The sequence below is a fragment of the Manacus vitellinus genome, unplaced genomic scaffold, assembly GCF_001715985.3.
Source record: "Manacus vitellinus isolate BGI_N305 unplaced genomic scaffold, ASM171598v3 scaffold_7_pilon, whole genome shotgun sequence".
In the NCBI taxonomy this organism is placed as follows: domain Eukaryota; kingdom Metazoa; phylum Chordata; class Aves; order Passeriformes; family Pipridae; genus Manacus; species Manacus vitellinus.
The window spans coordinates 13921379-13947153 of NW_021940813.1; the positions used below are offsets into that span (position 1 = coordinate 13921379).

Consider the following 25775-nt stretch of genomic DNA (forward strand, 5'->3'; position numbering starts at 1 on the left):
TTTTTGGTTTTGTTTTAATTTTTATCTCAATTTTGTTTTTCTCCTAGATGCCCCTTTACCAACAAATTTTGCCATAATGGATGGATCTGGGATAGTGACAAATGTGAATGTGTTATAGACACACAGCACTCCAACAGACGTGAAGGTAAAGACAAAATGACAAACAGACACGTTTGCATACTATCTCCAAGCTGCTTGTGTCTCATTTTGGGTTTTTTCTCACTTTGTTTTCCATAGAGAGACACAGTTTTTATTCCACATCCCCAAATATACTTGGATTACAGTGTGGAAACTCAGCTGAAAATAAACACTCATGTGTTTACCCCCATCTCATGCTTTTTGCTTGGATGTTTTGCTCTCTCTATATTAGCAACCTGACTAAGACATAGGAAAGTATTTAAAGAGTTTGTGAAGTAGGCACCCTGAATACATTTTTATTTTACAGGGGCCTTAAATCGTAAGATGGGCATTAGTGAAAACTTTTTAACTGTAGAAAAAAAAATGCCCCGGAATATATTGCATGGAGCAGGTGCTGAATATTTATTGTGGGAAATTCTTAAGAAGGGAATTAATAAGGAATAAGATAGGTAAAATCAGCTGTGCCTGTTAGCTATAGTCAGTGCCAAAAATTATATGAACTTTCAAAGTATTTGAGTATTTTTATGATAATATTAAGTTATTTAGGAGGCTTTGAAACTGATATGTCCTATGTACTCAGGAGTACGTGTGTATACACCTCCAGGTCTGGGGAAGGAAATAGAACAGGGTAAAATTTGTAGAAGGGAAACTGCTGCCCTTCATCCTCTGCTTCTCCTGTAAATTTTTAATCTGTCAAAGAAATTTGCAGGAAATATTCTAGGTGGTAACTGCATAAATCTAAAGATACTGACTAGCAAAAAATATTAAGAGAAGCTAAATTTTCTCCAAGTCCTGTTTAAGGATTTTAGAAACTGTTTTTCTCAGGAAATTGTACTGGTCAAAATAACAGTCATAGCACTAGAGCAGACAAACACAGAAGGAAACTCTGCCTTTGTGGTTTAACCTACACGCACCAAGCAAAAGAATCCAAGGCTTTGGATAAGAATAAGGCAAGTTGGCGAGCAATTTCTAGACTTGCAAACTAAAATAAAACTAAATAACCTCATAAACTGGTCTGCTGATTAAGAAATCCTAATGTTAATAAACAAGAAATCAGTTGCATAGTGGTTTCTGTTGGATTTTTTCTTACTCTGGACCAGATTCTCTGACCATCAGGATAGGCAGTTAAAATCAAGTCAGACTTTTCACTCAAGAAAGGATTAGTACTCTATTTCAGATTAAGTCCAAATGACTGTGAATAGCAAGAGTTCTCTTAACTTAGCCTTTTGTAAGGTCAGCTTGGAGCATTAAAATTTGTGGCTCATTGAATTATAGCTTTCGTTGAACTAGACTCAATACTTCCTCAGAAAAAATATGATTCTCTGAAGTACATTGTGTTTGGCAAGTGTCTGGGACAAAATAACTCAAAATCTGTCTTTGAAGTTGAAACAAAGTGAGATCAAAATATTCTGCACCACTTCAAACAGGCTGAGCTTTATCACCTCAAGGAAAGAGTTTGTCTTCCAAGAATTTTAGGCAGATTCTTTCCTGCCTTCCAGTAGGCCTTGGGTTTTATTCTGTCTGGATATTGGTTTTCCAGCATTAAGTAAACAATAATGAAGGTTTCTTTCAAGTAGTGTGCCACTGAGATCAGGTGGCAGAGGTCACAGATGCAGGTTACATTCCACAGGTTACATCCAAAAGCTAATTGTAAAACTACAGGAAATTACCTTCCCAGTGACATGTTATATGCCATGACCTTTAACCAGGGATGTGCTGCTTGCATTTTAATAAAGCTTTCACAAAATGTGTTTCCTTTTTGCTAGGATTAGCTTCATATTGTACTCCAGATGTGTATTTTGAGGGAAGATAGATGAGGTATTTGACAGTGTGTTCCCTTGGCTGGGGTTTTGTTTCTGAAACAAAGTATTTTCTTTTATTTTTATCTGACAAGTGTGCATGTGCTCCTTGCTGAAGGGCTAGGCCAGCTTACATCTTACTAGACATAGCATTACTCCTTAAAAATTTCTGCAGTGTACGTGTAGTGGTGTGTCTGTAGGGGGTCTGGTAGTTTGCATGGATGTGTCTTTTTGTCATGGGTATAGACTAAATCCTTTTAGAGATTTTCTTTTTAAAAATTGCTGTCAGTAAAGATTTATGCATTCCAAAACATAACACTAGGCTCTTGTAATATACATCCTCAAAAATTTTTGTGTTGGGTTCAACTTATGAGAAATAGCAGAGTAAAATAATCATCTCAATTCTCTCAAGTCCTTTTCTGCACTGTACATTACAGCAGAAATTCTGAAGTCTAGAATCTATCAGAGAGTACATGTGTGAGTCCCAGTGACTAGAGAACAGAGAGAGTTAGTCTTTTCAAACTCAGGATTTAGTCATGTAAAGCTTACTGCTAAAAGATGTATGTGCTATTGCAGGACTCCCTTCTCTTGCTGAGCTGGCTATGTGTGGACAACATATGGAATTTGATGAAGAAAATTGTGAATGCATCTGTAGACATAAGTGTCCCACAGATTTCTTTCAAAGTAAAGAGAACTGCAGCTGCTATTTGTGTAGGGAGAGCCAGGAGAGCTGTGCTCTAAAACACAAGATATTTCATGCTGAAACCTGCAGGTAAGTGATCCTTGTCATTCAGTGTCTACACTGCAAGATCTGAGTTAGCTTGCCTAGATGTTAGAAGTGCAAGTGCTGAATAGGTAAGGAGGTCCAGCTGGGATAAAATACCTTGCTGAAGTTAGGGAGATAATAACAATGGAGATTATATTTATAATACTTACCTCAGGAATCTGAAGTTTATTTAATTGTGTTTTAAAGAAATCTGGACAAGGTTGATATTCAACTATCAATAGTTATTACTTTTCTTTCCCCTAATCTTAAGGGAATGATGATTAAAACTACATACCTGAAATTAGTTTTTGCAGTGACATACTGAGTCTTGCATTTGTAGGTAGGCAGAGCCCATCCTGTATTCTCTGTGACAGCTGAATGCAATCTCATGGATGTTTAGGGACACAGGCTCCCTAAGTTGTCACACAGAGCGCACAGCACATTCCTTATTCCTCAGACCAAGTGATTTGCTAGACCTAAAGCAATTTTGAACACCTACAAATCCACGCAATCAGCTCTGACTCCACTGAGAAGCAGTAAAGTTTTTCTGGGGCTACTATACTTCATGCATTTCCCTAATTTTTTTGTATAATTAGTTTTGAGGTTTCCATGCCAAGACTCAGATAAAAAATACACTCTTAAAATACCTGTTTCCCTGCATTAGTTTATTTTTAACATTTCTCAGAAAGCCTTGGTCCCATGTAGAGACCCACAAGCCTACAGTATCTCAGTCTTAAAGTTTATGTAAGGAAAGTCCACATCCAGTGTCCCTGGGTACCTTGGCAGAGCTGCAGCTCCCTGAGTGGTCATCCATAGGGTCAACTCTCAGAGACCTCATAGGTTCATCCATGGAGAAGACTCTGTGGAAGAAGCAACCTTTGCATCTTCAGGTTCAGCTTTGAAAATAAGGACAAACAAAATAGTTGACGAGTACAAAAATAGCCAAAACAATCAGCAGAGCTGAAAGTGAGCATGAAAGACTTGGTCGTTTATGTGCTTCAGACAGGTGGAAGGGGAGCAATGTAATCATTTGTTTGCATGAATTTGGCTTCTAGAAATTACTATAATCTGGACACAGGACTTTAATGCCAGACATCTATGCCCAGTATTCCTGGAGGAGCAAAGCTGAAGCATCAGGTGGAGATAAGGTACTTTGCAGAGTTTGATGGCAGCACTGTCCAGTGCTGACACTTGGGACTTGACTGCTCTCAAGAAATGAAAGCATCACTTAGGTCATAACTGTGGACAAATGGACACTACAAGACGTTGCTGTAGACAATAATTGTCAGCCAGCAAATTCTTGTCTTCCTGCATTGTAGGATGTCAACACTTTCCCAAATGGTGTCTAGGGAGCATTGCAGTGTTCAATGATGAAAAAGTTAAGGAATGTGACAGTGAAGAATTATCATATTACAATGCTTCTCTCTCTTTGCTTTCTTTCTCCTTTATCAAACAGTTGTGAAGACAGATGTCCATCCCAACCCAGAACATGCCCAACTGCCAAGCCAGTGTGTTCCAAGCATTGTCGTTGTCCGAAGGAGAAGAGAGGTTCTCATGGGTCCCAAAGCAGAGAAACTCCTTGACTGAGCTTCCCCTATTCTTCAAGAATTCACTGCTTTGCAAAGTAGCTGTCACTGACTTTCAAACCATAGTAAACATGAACATCTTCCACATTAATAGCAGAAGAATTAATCTAGTCTGCATTTATTTATTAGAGTAATCACTAACTGCGAGTGAATCCTCTGGGACATTGGCAATTGTTCTCTAAGAGGTAACAGCCAGTGAATTGCTGGCTGCATGGAAGAAAGATTGGAAAGTGCCAGTTCGATGTTACATTATGGAAGATGAAGCTGGTATATTGGAAATAGAGACACAGTCTCCAGCCAGTCTTTCAGAAATTGAGACTTGATAATCTTAGCCTCTGAATCCTTAGCCAATGCAGCTCCTGGGTAAAACTTTCTTCAGAAATTCAGTGTACAGATTTGGCTTCTAATAGGTTCAGCACTGAGTTATTTGATCTACTGTCCAGCTTCGATTATCATTTTGTGTCTATTGTACAACTACTGTCAGATGTGCCATATTTAAGTGTATATAAGAAAATAAATACATCAGTTATTCGAATGGATTTGATTTTTCTCTGTTATTTTAAAACTCTGCCCAACAAAAAGAAAATAAGCAAAACCCCAAAGCCATCTCAAGTACAGCCTTCTTACGTTTGTTCCACTGGGACTGGCTTCTGCCCAAATCCAGGTCGAAACAAGGTCACTTGATCCAATAGTTTCACTTAAAAAAAAAAATCCTTTTCCCACGTCTCTCTGACAGCCCTGTATGATTTATTTATTTGTTCCTGGTGTAGTGTGTTAATCTCCCTAAGGGGATAAGAGCCACACTAGTGCTAACTCTTCAGTGAATTTTGGAAAAGCACAGTTCACGAAAAGATGGTTTTCCCTCTAGCTTACGGTGCTGTGAAAATATCTCCTTTGCACTGAAATTCCTCACACCAGTGTGAGGCCTGAGTAACAATGCTTTAACCAGGGCAGCATTACTTTCTGAGCCACTGAAGTCTGGCGTGAGCCAGTCCAGAGAAAATATTATGAGCAATAATCCTGAACTGGAAGCGGTAATTTTGACAACTGAATCATTTTCTCCCTTTGCAGAATTCTCCAACTCTACACTGCACTGTGAACAAAGGGAATAGAGTAAATGAAACAACCTACAGGGACGGAATGCTTGACACAACACAGGGAGTAGGAAATGGCTTTTTGATGTGCAACTGAGATTTTTTTTTTGTATTTATATAGGAAAAATAGATTGCTTTAAAATAAAATTAGAGCCAAATCCTGTAAAATTGATTGGATTGTTGGAGAAAGCACCAAACAATTTAACATATTTTTTGTCTCACTAAGGAATTCAGGACTTGATTCTGAATGAGTGTTCTGAGTGCTTCCTAAGCCGTCTGGGATCTAGATCTACACAAAAACATCTGCAGTCTGTTTTTGTTACCTGTTCTGTGAACTGGAATCCTCTGACCAAGCAACATAGTCTGACCTGTGAGCATCTGGGTGGGGGCCCTGCAGCAAGGTTACCTACTGGCCTGGCCTGGGCTCGCCTGCTTCTGGGTTTTCCTCCAGAGTGAAGGACACGTGCCCCCAGCGTGCACTCTGCATGGACAGGAGGGGCAATGTGACCCCAGTGCAATACCAGGTGAAGCAGCTTGGCAGCAGAAGCACACCCTTACATTTCTCCTGCTCCTCCAAGAGGCTCTAAATTCAACCACATGTGCATGGTTGGTGAATTCCCTGAGCTACACAGGGGTCCATAAAAGGAATTAACTGCCCCATCACTTCTCTTCTAGCTCAACTGGGGGCACCCTGACCAAATGGCTGGACTGCCAGTAGGCTACACCATTAGCACATTCCTCAGAAAGCCAGGAAGCTGCAGAGGCAAACCTGACACTTAACGTGTAGCACCAGAGATATATAAACTAAAAATACACCCTTGTGCAAAAACATACAAAAGTATTTGTAAAGCAACATTCTTTGGAAATAAATTAAGCTTTTACATTTCCTAGCTTAAACTGAAGTTTAGCAACTGGAACCCTGTATTAATTACTCCTCAGTCTCGTCAGTGTTGATCTGTAGAGGCTTCCTCAGTTTTCTATCCTGACCAATGAATATATTAACTTCCTTTTTCAAAACTGAGCTGCTCCTACCTGAGAGAAAATTAAGTCTGCTTCAACTCCAGAAGGCTGTTACATAAAGCAGTCACTGAGGGGCTGAAAACCAATATTCAAAAGCTTTTCTGACAGAGACAGAGAGGGATCTGGACATGAACCACCTAACCCAGGAGAGTGTAATAGCCATTAGGATACCTAGGCTGGAAAGGTACCATCACTGGCCACCACTGTAAGCCCTGCTCTGAGGTTTTCACACATCCCCATTCCACTGAAAAACAGACCTGTGCCTGGAGGTCCAATGCAGGGCTGAAGATCCCAACGGGATGGAGTGAGATGAGATCTTGCCATGTCCACAGGCTTCTTTCAGTCTAAGCCTCTGGGTGAATTTAACCTTAAGCCTCAAAATTTTGCTGTTAAATCCTGTGGATTACTTCATTAAACACCTAGGCAAATATTTTTGGTAGTGTTGTGGTTTAAACCCAGCTGGTAACTAAGTACTATACAACCTCTTACTCACCCCACCACCACCCTAGAGGGGAGATTTGGAAAGAAATGGTAAACCTCATGGGTTGAGGTAAGAACAGTTTAATAACTGAAACAAAATAAAACATAATAATAATACTGCTGCTGCTACTAATACTAGTAGTAATGGAAAGGAGAGAGAGGAATAAAACTCAAGAAACACAAGTAATGTACAATAACAATACAATATAAAACAAACCCACCAACCAATACCCAGTCCACCCCCGAGCAGCAATCAGCACTCTGTCCCCACTCCCAACTCCCCTAGTTTATATACTGGGCACGACATCCCATGGTATGGAATATCCCTTTGACCCATTCAGGTCAGCCATCCTGGCTATGCTTCCTCCAATTTCTTAATCTCACTGACAAAGCATGGGAAACTGAAAAGTCCTTGATTTAGAGTAAGCACTACTTAGCAACAGCCTAAACATCAGTGTGTTATCAGCATTATTCTCATATTAAATACAAAACACAGCACTGTACCAGCTACTAAGCAGAATATTAACTCTATCCCAGCCAAAACCAGGACAGATAAAAACATGCTCAAACAAGAGAAAATGTGTGATTACCAAAAACACACCTGAAGGTCAACATAAAATTCAGTGTTATTTTTACATATAACCCCCTACATTTTCTTCTACTTGTGAGGGATTTCCATTTTTCAGGAGTCATGTGCCAGAAGGCTTGTGGATTCAGAATAGGTCTTAGGCTTACTGTGAAGATGAAAAAGGAAACTGTTTGTGGCAGCAGTCACTAACAAGAGTGATCTAAGCAGCCAAAACACTTAGATTTTTACCAAGTTTATGACTTTCATGCTCCTTAGGGGTTCTTGGCCCCATGAATGTACTTCTTTATGTTCCAAATACAATTGTCAACTCTGGTATAACCTACAGGCATCTTACAGTGTATTTCCTTTACAATGAATTCCCAGCCTAGCAGATCATCTGCTCCTAAGGCCCTGTGCCAGTCTTTGCTTTGTAGGGCACTGCTCTTTTCCACTCCTCTCCCGTATCATTAGGAAATTACCAAAGCTAGAGTATATTTGTAACTGCATATTTGTAACATTTACTGAAATACTACATGGAAAAGCTCAAGAGTTTAAGCACAGTGTTGTGAATGCCAGTGCCACGTGATGGTCTTCACTGCCACAGCCCCAAGAAGATCTGGATGTCACTTAACACCATGGCATAGCCATAAATCCTTTATGTGGAAAACCAGGACTAAAAGGAGGCTCTGGGTGGAGATGGAAACACAAACAAACAATTTGATGAGGATTTATAAAAGCTCATAATGGTATTTTATTTACGAAATTCTGGATTCCTTGTTAAAAATACTCAACAAACTTTAAAATAGAAATGCTTTATGTTATCTTTCATATTGATACAACAGAATTTAATAAAGTATTTAATAAAACAATGCAGAAGACTTAGATGAGGTATGCAAAATTCATAGCAGATCTGTTTTTTGACTGATGTCATTAGCTCCTATGACTAAATGACTTTCTCAGGGGGAAGGTTATTGAGCAGTGGAACGTTCACTTTGAAGTTGGAAAGGCCTTTTATTACTGCATTAGCATGACTTGTTTTTTAAGCATAAGGACAGGATTTACAGATTTCACAACCAGAAGAATAATGCTAAAACTTCCTGTTTTGGTACGTCTTAATTTCCATATAGTGAGGGATGTCTTTAATATGATATTTCTATTATTTGTTTAATAGAAATGAGGGTACTTAAATAATAATTGTTAATTCTAAATAAAACACACATGAAGTTTATAAAACCATCAGTTTTTATGAGTAGCTAGCTTTCACTTGCAAGAGCTTTTTGCAGGAAGGGGGCAAGGAAAAAACTGGATCAGAATATGCATATTACATTTGGAGGGGTCAGGAAATATTCATCTACTTGCAAAAACTGCACTTGACTTCCAGAAGGACAGTGGTATGTGTGATCTTACCAAATGCTGGTGACACTGATGAAATTCAAGCACATCTTGAAAGTACTGCTATCATTCACTTCAAAAGCCATCACAGGTCATGTACTGTGACATTGCTTATAGCAAGCATTATTCATAGGAAGGTTGACAGCACATATAAATCCTGTCATACCCATACACACTGCAAACACATAAATCTAAATGTATCCTTTAGACATCAACTCCAGCTGACTTGCAAAGGCCCTTTCTCTATTCCAGCCAAAAAAAAAGTGAATCTGCTTGGGTTTATTTTTGTTTTCTTGTACCACTGTAAGCCAGGATTTATGCTATTTAAAGCAAGAGTTATTTTGCTTTATAGTAGTGTAAAAAAAAGGAAAGGAAAATCTTGAAAACCCAAAACAAAATTGTGGTTTTGTTCAGCTGCCAGTTTCCTTTGTATTTTTTAAATAACTGGTAAATTCATTTCAACTTTAAAATATCAAATAGGTTGTCACCTTCTAATTCTGGACTTGTGGAGTGAATTGGTCTTTCTGGAACTACAAGGTGGTTACCAGGTCAAGTGAATTTACATTCCATTTATTACAGTCTATGTCAAAAAAACCCCAAAGTTTGTTTGTCAGGGGTTACAAGAGATGTACTGCCATTCATTTTATTTATCAAACTCCTACATCAGCAGTTACTCCAAAACCTCAATAAAAACTTTTAACTCGGGGGTAAAAAGTCTGTTTTAAATTAAGATAAAAGGAAACTGCTCCTTTAGCCAATAAAGCAAAATGAGTACACAAAATGATGTGGCAGGGCTTGATCTGCATTTTTACTTCTATGCCATTAACACCCTTCATTGTTTCCACTTTTGTCATACTTTACAATACTACTCAATGTGAAAGGTCCTTCCAGGTTGAGAGCATTGAGGATTCATAACTTAGCGTGAACTGCTTCCTTTCTTAAACATCTAAAGCTACCTTTAAAATGTTTATGGCTGAATAGTCAATTACTTAATTCTAGTCTGCACTAGTATATGCTATTTATTTAAAATTACAACAGTAGTTATACCAAAAATATCCAGTTATTGAGTGTGATTACAAACTAAGCATCAAGAAAATAGGAAGCACTTCACCTAGTCTTTTGCTCCATGTTTTTATGCTAAGTGATATTTTAATTGGTGAAGACTGTATCTCTAATGTGTGGCTTAGTATCACAGGTCCAGCTGAAACTGTGATGCAAGATACACAGACTAACCCATAAGTTTCTGTGGGGTGACTCACTGGCAAAGCATTTATCCAAAACTTTCCCTTGATCCCAGATCCGACTGTCTACACACAGTCATGTACTTTTGTTTCTTGGGAAAGCATTTCTTACTCCCTATGAACGGACTAATCATTCAGAATATATTTAAACACTCAAATACAGTTGCATAGTGATTACTTATCTTCAGTCCTCAGAATAAAATCACCAATACACATGATAAAACACAAGGGAAAAGTTAACACACCCACAAGAACTGTGCAACACTTCTTAACGATATTGTCTCCACAATAAATGGCAGTATTGCCCTGTGGCTCACTTACAAAGGCATTATAATGAAAATCACTTGAAAGTCATCTGGTCTCTCTATCTGCCATTTACCTGTGCATTCCATTTTAAAACTACACAGCTAAGAATGCACATGCCTTTTTACCTGTTCCCTGGAGTCCAATCACCTTATCACCTTGCCCTGCTCCACATTAATTAAATTAACCTCAGAGCAGTACTTTCCAACCTGCAAAAGGCTTGAAATCTGTGGCTTCCCTTTCAAACCTCAAGAAGGGTTTATGTGCTTGTAAGTCTCTCTGAGTCTTCTCAGTTCTAACAGTCAAATAAAAATTACTGTTTTCTCCACAGACCTCATCTTGGTTTTTTTCTGTAGATATTCATGGCTACAATAATCCTATCAACTTAAAGAAATCTTTGTTTCATTTAATGGATTTTAAAGTATAATTAATTATTCTTGCTTTACAGATTGAATTCTGGATACAAACTATCAAAATATTGGATAGTTCATGCTTAGTTTTCATAAGAAACTCGTTTTTCTTTAAATTACAAACTATACAATGCAGGCAGGTACTACACTAATGCTCTGAGAATATTTTGCATTGCTACCAGGACAAATACATTTTAAGTTTCCAACAGCTCCATCTACTGTTGTCACTGCACCTTTTTTCCACCTCCACCAAGTCGTTATACTTGTGGAACTTTCAGTTAAACCCATTCTGTTAGCATTTTAATGCTGAAACCCACCTGACAGTTCTGGAACTTCCATTTCTATTGACTCACAGAATGTAGAACTCTACAAAACAGATTCCCAGAAGTTTTTAAAAGAGTTTGTCAAGTACAGTCTTAGAGGTACAAAGAGATCTCTAGGACAGGCCTTCCCTTCTAATACAGCTGATGCCTGAGTGCTGAAGTACTTTGATGTGGTCTCGAGACTGCAGAAACAGAAATTTAGATCTCCAGCTAAACAGACAATAAAATCTAGTAAAGCTGAGGGGAAAAAAAAGTAAAACCAAGTCTAGTGTGGTCAATAGGCTGTGGCTTCATAATTGACAGCAGGTGTGTCTTACTATACCTGATTTGATACAAATCAGACACAAGCAGAATTGTATTTCTGTTAAGTTAGTTAGATGGCTTGTTAGAGAGTTGATACTGGTTGTATGCTGGCTGCAGGACAGATATCCCCCAGGTCTGCCAGTAGAAAAGCAACCAGTCCTCCTGATGGACTTAAAATGTCAGGGAGAGCACAGCCATCACTTTGCATTGCGTGCCCAGGAATCTTTTTCTGCCCCATTTGAGGAGTATTCAGGCTGGATCATGGCCTCATCTGAGAAGGCAGAAGACAGATACCATCCAGGCTTTGTTTGCAACGACTGCTCCAGCTAGGGACCAGGAAGGACTCTGGAACCAAGTGCTCAGGTACCCAAATGGCTCCTGCATGGAAGTGGTAAATGACATGCACAGCTGGTGTAAAAGAGGATTATTCTCAGCAACTGTCAATGCACTGTGAGCAGCTGTCCTGTCCTGGTAAGGTCAGAGATATAACCTGTTTGTAAGCCCAGAGGAGTGGAAGCTAATCCTTCTATGTACTCTTTAGCTGCTCACAAGCCCTCATGCTCTTCCCTACCTTCACTGTCCTGATTTGAGAGGGAAGAAAATGCTCTGGGAGGAGCATTTTAGTGCACAGAGGATGACTGAGTGATTCAGACTTTGGGGCGTGTGTGAGAGGCACAGATTACATACAGATGTGAGATCTAACAGGGACAGCCTTGCCAATCAACTGCTCCCTTCTATTAGCAAATTCATCTGCTACAGATGAACTCCAACCTGCTTGGAAGGGAGATGTGTCTTTAAAATGGAAAAACAACCCATTTTTCTGGCATTGAAGAGGGAAATTTGGCTTAAATAAAAGAATCCCTTTTTCCAGTTTGTGTTTAATGGTAATTTCCTTCATGGACTACACTGCAGTTTGTTAAGCTTTCAACTTGAAACTTCTATTTTAGAAGTACATTAACATGTCATTTCAGCCAGCTTCTATGGAATTCCATGAACAGGGGAGAAAGTCTGTAAGAAAATCCAAGTACTCATGAAATAGAAAATGAAATAAAATATTAGATATTAGCTATGAAGGTGTGACTTTGCAAAATGTAAAACTGCTTAAAAGTCTCTGACCAAACTGTGGGCAATTGAGATAAAAAGCTTAGAGAATAGGGAAGGGTTTTTAGCATGTAGAAAGGAGTGTATGTGTATAACCTGTAACTGTTTGAAGTGATAAAACTTTATGTAACTACTCTATAATGGTAAGAATAGGAGGTAAAACTAAGTGTCTATTTAGATAAGGCAGACTGCAAAAAGAGTGTGTGTAAAGATAATTTTGAACTTGCTACTTTCAAACTGTATAAAAGGCTTTGGTATTTCTTGGCTCGGTGGAGTGCACTGGGGAGAACACCTGCCCCTTTGCATTCCCCAGCCGTAATAAAAGTGCTTTTCAGATTGTTCAAAGGTTTCTTTGAATCACTCAAATGAGAAAATCATGATTTCTCTTGCCTACTTTGTGAGTGGTATTGCAGCCAGGTAATAGGAGGGGCTGTACCCAGTGGAAACCAGGCAAAACCAACCTTTTTAAGGTACTAGAGAAACCTGTTAGATTCTGCTATTTCCTAGCACCAGAAAACAACCACTGAGGTAGACACTTGGGCCCTCACTCCTTCTAAGCAGGAATCTTAGGAGAAGTGACAGGCTCTCCAGCCTAACCCTATAAAAGTAAACCAAATGGAAGGACAGTTTGTCCTTTCTCTTCAGCAAAAAGATTTAAAATACTGCTTTCCTCCTTGTTTTAGAGCATATTTATTCCAGCAGGATCAAAACCTGCAAACACTGTGGTTTTTAAAACAAGGTATTGGGTTGTCTCTGGCTCTCTCCTGTTTGCTATCACTTATCAGTCTATGCTGCATCTACAGGCCACAATTCTCAATTCAGCAGTACTATTTTTCACTGATCTTCATTTGGGGCTTCCAACAGTTTCTGCTTTCCTGAATCATGGAAAGAAAATGTCCAAGAAAAAAACACTGCTATCTGGTTGTGCACACCACTATTCCATGTCACAAGATTTCTTTTTCAGGAGCACTACAGCTCCCTTGCCATGGCATCAGGCTCTAGAACAGCACTGCTTCACAGCTCTGTTGTGAACTATGTTGTGAACAGCTGATGGCTTGTTTCTGTCAATTACTAATGTTTTGTATAATAAATATGCATGCTTTAGGCTTAATAAGTGTAAATAAATACACCAGCTTATAACACACAGCAAAGCCTCTTCACCAAATAGTGACAGTTTTAGCTCCATACAGACAAGCAATAGGAGCAACATCATCCACCAGACTGATCCACCAGACTGATCCACCAGGCTGAGAGCAGCAAATTCAGCCTGAGAGGAGGCTGAGCGGGAGGTGATAACACAGAGTACCAGCAAAAAGTTTCCATACAATGTCAAGAACAGTGAAGTGGTCTCCTTGAGGAACAATGGCATGTGCTACCAGAACAAAGCCACAGGAGTCTCTTTAAGTGTCCTCCATCTTCTCTCTCCATTAACTCAATTTATGAGGATGCTTTAGAGAGCATTCAAGGACCAGGCTTGGAAGCAGCAATTACTGTGCTGTCACTGGTTTAACATCTTTACTCTCTACTTTACATATTCCACAGCCTCACTCTGACCTTGTACGTGCTTTAAATGAGGGAGTGAATACATTGACTGCAAGCATTTAGAAAGTAAGAAAATTTGATTCTCTCTTCAGCTGTTGGTGCCTTCGATATCAGTTCCACCTCAGATCAGGGCAGGACAGACTCTGGATCTGTCCAGGATCTGTGACAATTTTCTTACTAAACAACACAACACCACAGACAGTGAAAAATCTGTTACCCCATCTTTGTGAACCAGCCATGGAGAGAAAATTTAGCAGCACCTTTGCCAACTTTGCAGTGGAAAAGATTCCTTTCCATTAAGGTTTCTCCTAGGCTCCTTGGTAGACCAACTTTTCAAGGTCCCTTGAACATGACAACCAGAGAAGGCTGCTGATATAGGGAGACTGATTGGAGCACTGACAGGTATGACATTAGGCACAACTAGACATGTTTAATGAAGAACACAGGTGTCAGACCACCAGAGCCAACATGCCAGGCCAGGGGCATGAAGGCTTGGCCACAATACTTTACCTGATCTCCTTCAGAAAGACATGTGGAGCCTATGGCCAGCTGCTGGGAAAGTGCCAAGTTCCCTCCAAAGTTCAGACAAATATAGAGGGATGAAAAATTACAACTGCTGTGGCATAAAAAGAGGTTTATAAGATTAAGTGGACCTGTCCTATTGCAGGTTTTGTAGGTCAGTGCCAGCAATCTGGCTTTGCACAGTAGTGGGTCAGCATTAGCTTATGAAACACATCAAATCCCACTTTTTTCACTGAAGAAAGGGGCTGCTTTTTCATTTACCATTTATGATTTCTCTTTGGATTTTTAAGCTTGCATACCAAAAATTACATCTTCTTTAGAGAGTGCAGAAAAAGAACTAGTCTAAAAAACCCCAACATTTACCTAATAGTTAAAACCATAAGCATTGTTTTTCTGACATCTAAAATTGGTGACTGGGACAGCTTGATTCTTCAGGCAGCCTGACAGCAAGGGAGGTCACCACCATCATTTACCAGGGCTTACATCGTGGTGTGCTGCAGCTGAGAACCTCCTTCTCCTGGCACTACTTGGATGATATTTTTGGGGTTTTCTTCATAGATGTAATTTAAGGCCACTGCTTTACACTCAGGATACAGTTTCTTCTAAGAACTAGGATCCCTAAGGCTGCTTGCTTCTCAGTCCCTTCTTCTTTCACACCCTGCTGCTGCTGGTGAGAAGCTTCCCCTCTGCTGGCCTCACACGCAGCTTCTCACCCCGAAATTCAGGTTCCTGCCACGCCAGAGCAGCATCCGATGATGAAATCAGACTTGCTAATACTGGTCCCGCCTTTCTGAACACGTGAGAAAAATTCAAACAACAAGCAATGTTTTTCTTATTCAACACACTAGTGTATTTCATGTCTTTCAGTCCCTAGAATGAACTGCCTGATTTCCTCCTTGGTTCTTTGTGGGATTGATTCAAAGAAACCTCTACCAATCTGAAAAGCACTTTTATTACGGCTGGGGAATGCAAAGGGGCAGGTGTTCTCCCCAGTGCACTCCACTGAGCTAAGAAATACCATAGCTTTTTATACAGTTTGAAAGTAGCAAGATTAAAATTATTTTTACACACACTCTTTTGCAGTCTGCCTTATCTAAATAGACATTTAGTTTTACCTCCTATTCTTACCATTATAGAGTAGTTACATAAAGTTTTATCATTTCAAGCAGTTTCAGGTTCCCCACCCCTCTCTACGTGCTAAAAAGCCTTCCCTATTCTCTAAGCTATTTTATCTCAATTGCCCACAGTTTTGGGCAGAAACTTTTAAGCAGTTTTACATTTTGCAAAGTCACACTTACATCGCTAAATAGCTAAATTTTATTTCATTTTCTATTTCAGGATCAATGCTTCCAAACCACGTTTGTCCAAGCTTCAACCTAACCAGGAATCCAGCCAGCACACCAGCCTAGGTCAGCTTGTACTGTCACTCATGACACATTAATTTGCATAGGAGTGATGACAGAATTGAATCTGACAAAATTTGTATCAGAAATCTTGGCAAGAGGAAGGACCTGCCAAACATAATCGTGGGACTACACAGGAGAGGCATGAGCAACCCCAGCCTGGTGAGATCACACCCTTCCTGGCAGTCAGAAGCAGTCAGGCCTGTGCTGGAGCTGCAAAAGGCTGATGGCAAAGCTCCTCCAGAAGACCAGGAATACACAGCCAGGCGATGCCAGCCAGGGCTGTCAGAGCACAAGTCACGAAAGTCAGGTGCTTTCCCAGCGTTTAAGCTCCTGGGCCGCCTGTAAAAATCATATTTGTTTACTTAGAGACAGCAAGCGTCCAGCACCTGTGGCAGAAGAATCGAGAACGCTTCGGGGGATCCGGCTGCGATCGAGCCAAACAGAAGCACTCCAGGAGAGCTCCTCCACTGAGGGCAGGGCAAAGCCATTGGAATTGTGAGGCAATTCCTTCCCTTTACAGCACGCTCACCTCTTTCCCTCACTCCGGACTACACTTTTTTGACAACTGCCCAGGGCCGTGCCCGAGGGCGGGACCCCGGGATGCGGGACGGACGCGCGGCGCCCCCGCCCCCGGCACGTGCCCTCTCCCCGATTGGCGCTCCATTTCCCGCGTGACGCAGCGCAGGGCGGTGATTGGCTGCGGCGCAGCTCGGTGCGGGCGCGCGCGGTTTGCCGGGTGACTGCAATGGCGAGAATGGCGCCGGCAGCGCGCAGGGAGCGCCCGCCGCCGCCGCGGTAGGTACGTGGGTCCCTCCCCGTCACCGCCCCCGCGCGCTCCCCCGGGGCGGCGCCGGGGTGACCGGACTCCTTCAAGGGGCCGCGGCGCCGCCACCCCGGTGCGTGCGGCCTGCGCGGGCCTCGCGGCGCGCCGGCGGTGCCGCCGGCAGTTCGGGGGCCGGGGTCGTCGGGGGCGCCGCCGGCGAGTGGATGGCGCCTTGTGGTTCCTTCCCCCGGCAGGAGCGGGCCCGGGACGGCGGGCAGAGGCCCCGCGCGGCGCACAGCGTGTGCATGGTGTCGGACTTCTTCTACCCCAACATGGGGGGCGTGGAGAGCCACGTGTACCAGCTGTCGCAGTGCCTCATCGAGCGCGGCCACAAGGTCCTGGTGGTCACCCACGCCTACGGCCACAGGAAGGGCGTCCGCTATCTCACCAGCGGGCTCAAAGTCTACTACCTGCCCCTAAAGGTGATGTACAACCAGTCCACGGCTACCACCTTGTTCCACAGCCTGCCCTTGCTCAGGTACATCTTCGTGCGGGAGAGGGTGACCATCGTGCACGCCCACAGCTCCTTCTCCGCCATGGCCCACGACGCGCTGTTCCACGCCAAGACCATGGGGCTGCGCACCGTCTTCACGGACCACTCCCTCTTCGGGTTCGCCGATGTCAGCTCGGTGCTGACCAACAAGCTGCTGACGGTGTCCCTGTGCGACACCAACCACATCATCTGCGTGTCCTACACGAGTAAGGAGAACACGGTGCTGCGAGCGGCTCTGGACCCTCGGATAGTCTCTGTCATCCCCAACGCTGTCGATCCCACCGACTTTACTCCAGACCCGTCAAGGAGGGATGACAGTACAGTAACAATTGTTGTTGTCAGCAGACTTGTTTACAGAAAAGGTAATGGGGGTTAAAATGTGAGTTTATTTGGGTTCTTTTTTTTTAGGAAGGTCTTGGTTAGGTACCACTTATACTGTGTCTGTGGTATGGATGGAATTTTCAATGGGAGTGGTGAGGTGGCCGTTCTGATCTTTTGTGTCTGTGCACTCAAGAAGAAGAAATGTACAATTTGGTTTGTGTGTGTGTTGGTTCAGAGTTTTGTTTCTTCTGTAATATTGAAGATACTGAAAATTGCAATTTATAAAATGGAAGGTTTGGCTTATGTTGGACATATGATTTAGGCCCTAATCTATCTATTTTGTTAGAAGTGTTTTAATAGTTTTTTATTTAATGAAGTGACAGCAACTTAAGTGATTTTTCATATTTGTCTCTTAAGAGATCAAAAACTGTGGTTTTTTTTCATAATTTTATGTACAACAGTGTAACTGTCTTCAAGAGACTTTTTTCCCCTACTCTTGAATAGAGTTATTGCGGTGGGATACATCATGAGAAGTTCTGAAATCAAGTACAATAACTGCTTGCCCTTAATTTTCTACTCTTAGGTATAGATTTGCTTAGTGGTATAGTTCCTGAGCTCTGTCAGAAATATCCAGAGTTACATTTCTTAGTTGGAGGAGAAGGACCAAAACGAATTGTGCTGGAAGAAGTCCGGGAAAGATACCAGCTCCATGACAGGTTTGTTTTGTGAATGTCTATGACCTTTCAATGTACTTCAGGGGTGGGGAACTGCCTGCACCCTCTCCTCAAAAAAACTGAAAATTTGAGGCTGGCGAAGATGAAATTTATTGAAGGCAAAGAAAATAGACCAGACACTCGCTGAAGACTTTGAGAGTGGGACTGTGATCCTGCAAGATGATTAATAAAAATAGACTCTAAATGAACCTTCACTCAAGTCATAGAAAAGTTGACTTAGATATAAATTTGTCATATTCCTCTCTGCAACCATGATACTTGGATCACATATTACTGTGTGGCCAAAGGTGTTAGCTCATTTGTGTCACTGCTGCTGTGATGGTGACTGCTAGTAATTTTTTTTATTTCGCTATGAAACCCTTGGCATGGAGCTTATCTAATGCTCTTGTGGTATTACAAACATGTACCATGTTATCAAAATGTTTCCATGATACATATGCATTTATGTATTTTTTTCATGATCAAAGCCAGTTTTATGTTCTTAATTTTTCATTTTCTTTTCTATTTTTTTGTTGCCTGTTTTGTAGTTCCGTCAATGATTCCCCTCATAAAATTATTTTTCAGTATCATTCTCTTTTTACTCTTTGCTGTTTTTTGGTATCTCTTAAAAATAATAGGTTCTGATCATAAATACTTTTTCCCCTTAGACTCTGATTGATCAGACCTCACAGTGAAAATTTAAACAATGCATTTGACAAATCTTAGTTATTAACTGAAGGAAACCATTTTCTCTTGCAGAACTGGAAAGCTCAGTAGCAATGTTTTGAAGGCAGTTGTCCTTATAACAGCAACTTCTCCCCTCAACTTTATTTTCAGAAGTTTCTTTCAGTTTGACAATAAAAAGCAGTCTTCTGTTTCTCCATTGCTGGAAAAATTTAGAGAAAATGGAACCAAGGTGCTTTTGTTCATCCTCTCACTGTACAAGTGTGAACCATTGGTACCTTTTTCAGAATATATGTAACACTGTACAGCACTATTACAGTCCAAATTTAGTGTTTATCTCTATTATTTCTGTCCTCTTATATGCAGGGTACGTCTTCTTGGAGCCTTGGAACACCAGGATGTTAGAAATGTGCTAGTCCAGGGACACATTTTTCTCAACACTTCCCTCACTGAGGCCTTTTGTATGGCTATTGTGGAAGCAGCAAGCTGTGGTTTACAGGTAAAAAAAAATCTCAGTGTCTGGAGAGCATTTATCCATTTTAAACAAAGGTCACAATCAAATAATATGTGGTTGTAACATTTGGTTTCATCTGAGACCGTCTTTAAAAACGTGGACAAATATTATCCTCATTTAGAGATCACCTGGAAGCTGAGACAGAATGGTTAATTGAAACTGCTTAAGCTTTGAGAAGAAATTTGTGCAGAATTGGAAATAAGACTTAGGTCTTCTCTCAGTTCCCCTAACTAGCCAGACTGTCTCTCCAAAATGCTATTTTGTATGTACTCCTTTACAGAGTTTTGGGGTGGTTGATGTTCACAAACGTTTACTTTGATATTGCTTTGAGAGGAGCTGCTGAAAAATTGCCTGACTATGTAGAGATTCAAGAGAAGAACTGGAGAGAGAGAGAACTGTAAAGTCCTTTCTGGCTAATTTACAACTCAGATTAACAACTTAAAAGAAGTCGAATCAATAGCCATAAAGAACTTAAATTTTCACATTAAAATATGAAGAAACTTTATTAAAAAGACAGACTGATATGAGTATCTGATTTACAGGAAGCATAGAAAATATGAGTGACTTTATCTTTTTTTTTACTTCAGTATCTTTTGATGGCAGTTACAACCTAGTTGTGGTAGTTATTCCCTTGTCATCTGGTTTCCTCTTTAGAGGTGAGGAAGTTATGCAGTTTCTTTTTGTTGCCTGCTTTTAGAGATGATTGCACAATGTGAGTCTTAGTAATTTCTGATTTCCTTCTAAAAAATAATAATTCAGATTAAAATTACTGAACTGATAAATAAATTCTTGTAAATGTTCAGTAGCCTAGAGGGCATAGACTGAAAGTGCATGTGGTAAAACTGTCCTCTCCAAATAGAGGTAACATATTTTATGAGGGACTTTGGAGGAAGAGTCCAAAACCTGGTTACACGGATTTAGTTTTGTACTGTTACAAACACCTTTAGGAAAGATGTCTCATAAGCACTCATTAGACCAAGTCTTCTGGTTTATCATGCCACCAAAGAATCACTCTGGACATTGTTAAAGATAATCTGCTATGCCTGGTCTTTTTTCGGGCCTACACCTGGAGTTCACGTACCGATCAAATTCCCAAAGCATGATATTTTTCTTCTCAAGTGCTGCATCTAAACACTGTATTAGCAGTGCCACCACACAATTTTATTGCTGTCCTGCATATGTCCTGTTTCTTTTGCTTGTTTCCAAGGTGGTGAGTACAAGAGTTGGCGGGATTCCTGAGGTGCTTCCAGAAAATCTCATTATTTTATGTGAGCCCTCCGTGAAATCTTTGTGTGATGGATTAGAAAAAGCTATTGCCCAACTCAGATCAGGAACACTTCCATCTCCAGAAACAGTTCATAATAAAGTAAAGACATTTTATACATGGAGGAATGTTGCAGAGAGAACTGAGAAAGTATGTATAACCACTTCTTTTAAATTCTCATAAAATACATTTCTGAAACAGATGCTGCTTTGAAGTATTACAATGTACATTCTCTATGTAATTTTCCAGTGTAATTTTTAAACAGGTTTCCTGTCAAACATATATGGTTTTAAAAGGTTCAGAAGATGCTTTTTGTTTTCCCCAAATACTTCCCTAGATACATGGGTTTTTTTCTATTTGTATTTTTTAATATGCCGTAACTGCTGACAAATATTGTGAAGAACAGCCTAGTTCTTTAGTTAGATTTCTACTCATGTATTTACTCAAGTCTTCACATGAAGTAACTTTTCTGGCATAACTGGAAAATGTGCTGTATAAGATGTATGAAAATGTAAAGACAGGTCATGACTAAGTTTTGTCTGCCACGTGCTAACAAGGGGTTTAAAATTATGAGAGGTAGTTTAATGCCAGAAGGCTGAACTATAACTGAATTTACATAAGCTGTCATTGTAATGAAAGTTGATTTTCATAGTTTTGAAATGGTATTTCAGAATTAGAACCGCACTTCAGCATAAAACTTCTGCCGTTAGTGAAGAATGGTAACTGCAGTAATGTTACAAAAACCTGTGGAGATGTGTCACTTTTGACTTCAGCTCCTGTGTTTTAGGAAGGAGAGAACAGATGAACCACATGCTTCTTACTTACACTGTAGTGCACTTATATATCTCTTGTAAGCCACCTTGAAGTATCATGTACAACCAGTTTATCATTTTCAAGTGCCATCAGTACAATTCATTTTATGATTTTGTAACTTCAAGCATTATTTGAATTGCAAAGTTTTTATAGAAGTTAACCTAGATTTCAGTTTCTTTTATGTAGCCCATTCTTCAAAAAACCCTTGTTAGGAAAGCTCTTGTTAGGAAAAATGTTCATATAATTGGCAGAAGTATGCATGGAACTCACATTGTACACAATACAGTTGTTAGCTCATTGTTAAGTTACCTGTTTTAAGACCTTATTTTATGTCTCCTCCCCATTTAGGTGTATGACAGGGTTGCAGATGAACTGGTTTTACCAATGGATGAACGACTTGACAGACTAATGTCTCACTGTGGCCCAGTGACTGGGTGTATTTTTGCTTTTTTTGCTGTTCTGAACTTCCTTCTCTTGGCATTTCTGAGGTGGATGACTCCAGATTCCATTATTGATGTTGCAATAGATGCCACAGGACCTGAAGGTGCATGGACTAAACAGTATTTTTCGGGAAAAAAAAAGAAGAGTTAAAGAAGAACTCCCAAGCTCCTAAAATGCTTGAGTGGTGAGGGAACAATGCATCAGTCACTGAAGAGTTTAATTCTTGCTGACAGAGACCTTACTTGTACAGTTCTTCAGTTTCTTTCTGACGTTCTCGGAAAGAAACTTGGTTAAATGTGCTACCTCAATTTAGGATGATATTTTTAGTTTAGTTTCGAATTCATGCAAATTTACAGACATCTCTTGCACTTAAAGCTGGGAGGAGAACATGGGTTTTTATATGTGTTAAAAGCCTTTGAAACAAAACCACAAGATTTTTCTGAATATTTCAGAAAGTGATTTAAACTTTAGTGGTATTTGGAAAAGCAAAACACAAACATTATTAGCTTACAGTAGTCCCTGCTAATCTGTGATATTTACTGTGATCTTTACTGTAAGACTTCTTTCAAAATAACTCCAAACCCAACAAAACACATTTTTTCTGTCCTCAAATGAAAATGGCACTTGAAATTAGTCATAAACTCCGTTACCATGTAAATTTCAGAGACTTATTTCTAATAGTTTTGTCCCAGTGACAGTATTTTGCCTGTGCACAGCATTATTATTCTGAAGTTCTTCCTAAGTCAGATTTGATCCTCCTGTTGCTAAATGAAAATTTCATAATGATTTTTTTGATATTTTCAGAGGTGCTAAATTTATTCAGTTCACTTACGTGTGTGAAAGTGGTGTAAAGCTTATAGCAGCTTTTTCAGTACATAGCCGAAGAAATAGTATTATTTAGAGATAATACAGCCTTCAGAAACATCTCAGGCCTGAAAACTCTTCCAGCAGACTGTGCCAAAGTGTGAAGTAACGTGTGTGAGAGAGAGTGAAATCTCTGAAGGGCTTAAAAGTACCATTGTGCTTGATCACTCTCTCTGCCCTCTCACCTACCCACCTTTTTTTTCCCTTTTCTCTTTTTCCTTCCCCTTACTTAAGACCAAAGTGGCATTTCAGTCCATCTCTGGGAGAGACAGTGTTCAGAGTGTGAGATTTCACCTACACAACATGTGAGACACTGTCTGTCAGGTTCTGCAAGTGAAATCTTAGGAATCTTAGGAAGGTATCCCTTAAGTGGAAGGTATTCCTTAAGTGGATGCTTTTCACAGAGAGGTAAAAAAAAATGTGGCTCCTTGCAATTGTTAGGATTCCTGAGCAATGTATACCTGGGACAAGAGGCAGCACAGTGTGCCAGTGTGTGAGAGGAGGCGTTCATCTCATTTCTGTTAACCACCTCTAAAATTCCCCCTTGTCTAATGCACTGGGTTCATTTATTTTCCAAGCATCACTGATGACTAAATTTTATGACTCTTGAGTATTGTGTACTATCAGACACTGTATTAATATTAACACTGTGCAATATGAAAATACCGTTTCCAAACCCTTGAAGGGTAGTATTTAAAACACAACTTCGTCTTGTTTGGTTAGAGATGTAATTCCACAAACATAATTTCATTGAACATATTTTCACGGAACACAGAAAGGTAATGTAAAATAAATGCCATATACAAAGACTATTTTCTTTTACTAGAATTTTTAGCCTTTGATATGTAACATACAGTGTGTTGTATTACATTCTGAATTTTTCGAGCTCTACATTGAAAGTGGAGGTCAACTAAAATGGTGCCATATGGATTAAGGATAAATGGGTGGAATTAAGATAATATTTTACTTTTCTAAGTCACTCTTTTTTTGGTGTTTGTTTTTTTTTTTTCCCAAACATTCAAGTTTCTAACAACTTTTTGAAAATACTAATTATCACTCCAGGGAAATGTTATATATATATTTGTAATAATATTTTACTGATTTTGGTTTATTTCTTTTTGGTTTCCTGCAACATCTACAAACACAAATCAAAGAGATTGTCAAAACCTATTCAAAATACCTTTTTCTTTTGTGGAACATTGTGTACTTATGAATAACATAATAAAACCTTGTTATACTCTTGTTTACAAGCCCAGTGTAAAGTTTATGTAGAGGTTTATTAACCTTTCCATAAAGAATGGATACATTTCATTAATATGTGGGAACATACAATTAGAAAGTACAAGAATACGCACCATGTTGCCGCTTCCCATCACTGGTGGTTGAAGTTCTTATAAAAAGATGATTATTAAAAAACATTCTGTACAAGCTGCCATAAAAACTTAATCCATAACTGGTTTGACCACAAATATGCTGTTTCTCAATTAACACCACTTGTATTACGCAGAACTCTCTGCAGGAATGATTCATTTTCTGACCTTGTGCAGTGGGGTAAGGGTGATGTCTCTGAACCATTTTTACAGTTTTAAAAAAATCAGTGAGTGACATGGAAAAAGTTAAATCACAGCACTAAAAAAATGAACTGAGATAATGAGTGTAGTTAGAAATTTATAAAATAACAAAAAAAAATCTAAAATGTTTGAATTGTGCTTGTAGGTAATGTGATCATTGTGAAATAACGAGGAGATGTTACCAAAGTGAGAGTGATACTCAGGTCTTGCACAGAGCAGAGCCTCTGGCATGTAGGTGGAGGGAACACCCAAAAAACACCTTTACAGAGGATCCCCCAAAATCTGCAATGAAATTCCATCCCCCAGGCACAAGGAGAAATGGTGTTTCCAATACATTATATGCAGATGCTGTGAATTAAGATGTGGACAGTGTGTTGATAATTGAAAATTGTATATTAAACAAGAACAAGCCTCTAGTTAAGTATGGATGTAAGATTAGTCTTTCAGATTGCATTTTAGTGGATGTGCACAGATCTGCATCTTTTTGAAATAAACATATTTTTTCCCTTTTGATATTTACTTCTCTTCACTAGTCCCTTTTTTTCATATGTGTGTAGGCTTTTAAAAAATAATTGTAAAAGTTGATCTTTCTGATGCTTCCGTAAAATACAGTTTATATAAATAGATGTAAGAATAATCAATCTCAAAATGGTTTTATGGGTTTTTTGAATCAAAAAATATTTAGATATTTTTAATGTTGATTTGCTGTCTTTAAACTACTCTCATGATATTTCCTGTGCATTATCACACCCATAGTATGTCGACTTCCATAATTTTTCCTAATTACTTGAGCATTGACATAGATAAAAGGTGGATATTTTTTAAGGGAACAAAACTAAAGGGAGGATATGGTTATGCATCTGAATTTACCATTTTATTGAAATGATGCATTTTTCTTGTAAACCCAGCAGGTAGATTGGGTTATTTTTAGGTTCTGAATTGCTGCAACACTGTTGTAATTCTGGAGATGATATTTGTGAGGGATTCATCGAACTTTAACTGTGAATAAATGGTTGTCTAGAAAATGCTAGTTCTTTAAGCGGGACAGATTGATGCATTACTGGCCAGCACAGGTGTTGGAGGCAGATGGGGGAAATTAATTGCCTGCTGGAATTTGCTGTCTTGCTGCCCAAGCAGCAGCAGGAGTTTCGATAACCAGACCTTACGTGCTGTGGTGGGTGGCAGATAGGTGAGATGAACCCCACATTGCCTTGAGAGCAACGAGTGAGTCACTGTATACATCCCTTTTCAAAAGCAGGAGTGTTGTAAGTGTGCTGACT

The 25775-nt window shown here is 39.7% G+C and overlaps 2 protein-coding genes across 2 annotated transcripts in view; both read left to right on the forward strand.

Annotated features, from left to right (window-relative positions):
- VEGFD (vascular endothelial growth factor D) overlaps positions 1–4828 on the forward strand; it is a 30402-nt gene extending 25574 nt beyond the window's left edge. The window contains exons 5-7 of the mRNA XM_008926487.2: positions 48–145; positions 2514–2709; positions 4160–4828. Of these exons, the coding sequence (XP_008924735.1) occupies positions 48–145; positions 2514–2709; positions 4160–4286 (421 nt within the window). The 3' untranslated portion in view covers positions 4287–4828. The remainder of the gene's footprint in view (positions 1–47; positions 146–2513; positions 2710–4159) is intronic.
- A 12179-nt stretch (positions 4829–17007) lies between these two features.
- On the forward strand, positions 17008–25017 carry PIGA (phosphatidylinositol glycan anchor biosynthesis class A). Its single transcript, XM_018084386.2, has 5 exons — positions 17008–17672; positions 18215–18347; positions 19395–19527; positions 20750–20956; positions 21968–25017. The coding sequence occupies exons 1-5, from the start codon at positions 17063–17065 to the stop codon at positions 22208–22210; spliced, it is 1326 nt and encodes a 441-aa protein (XP_017939875.2). The 5' UTR covers positions 17008–17062; the 3' UTR covers positions 22211–25017.
- Positions 25018–25775: the final 758 nt, after the last annotated feature.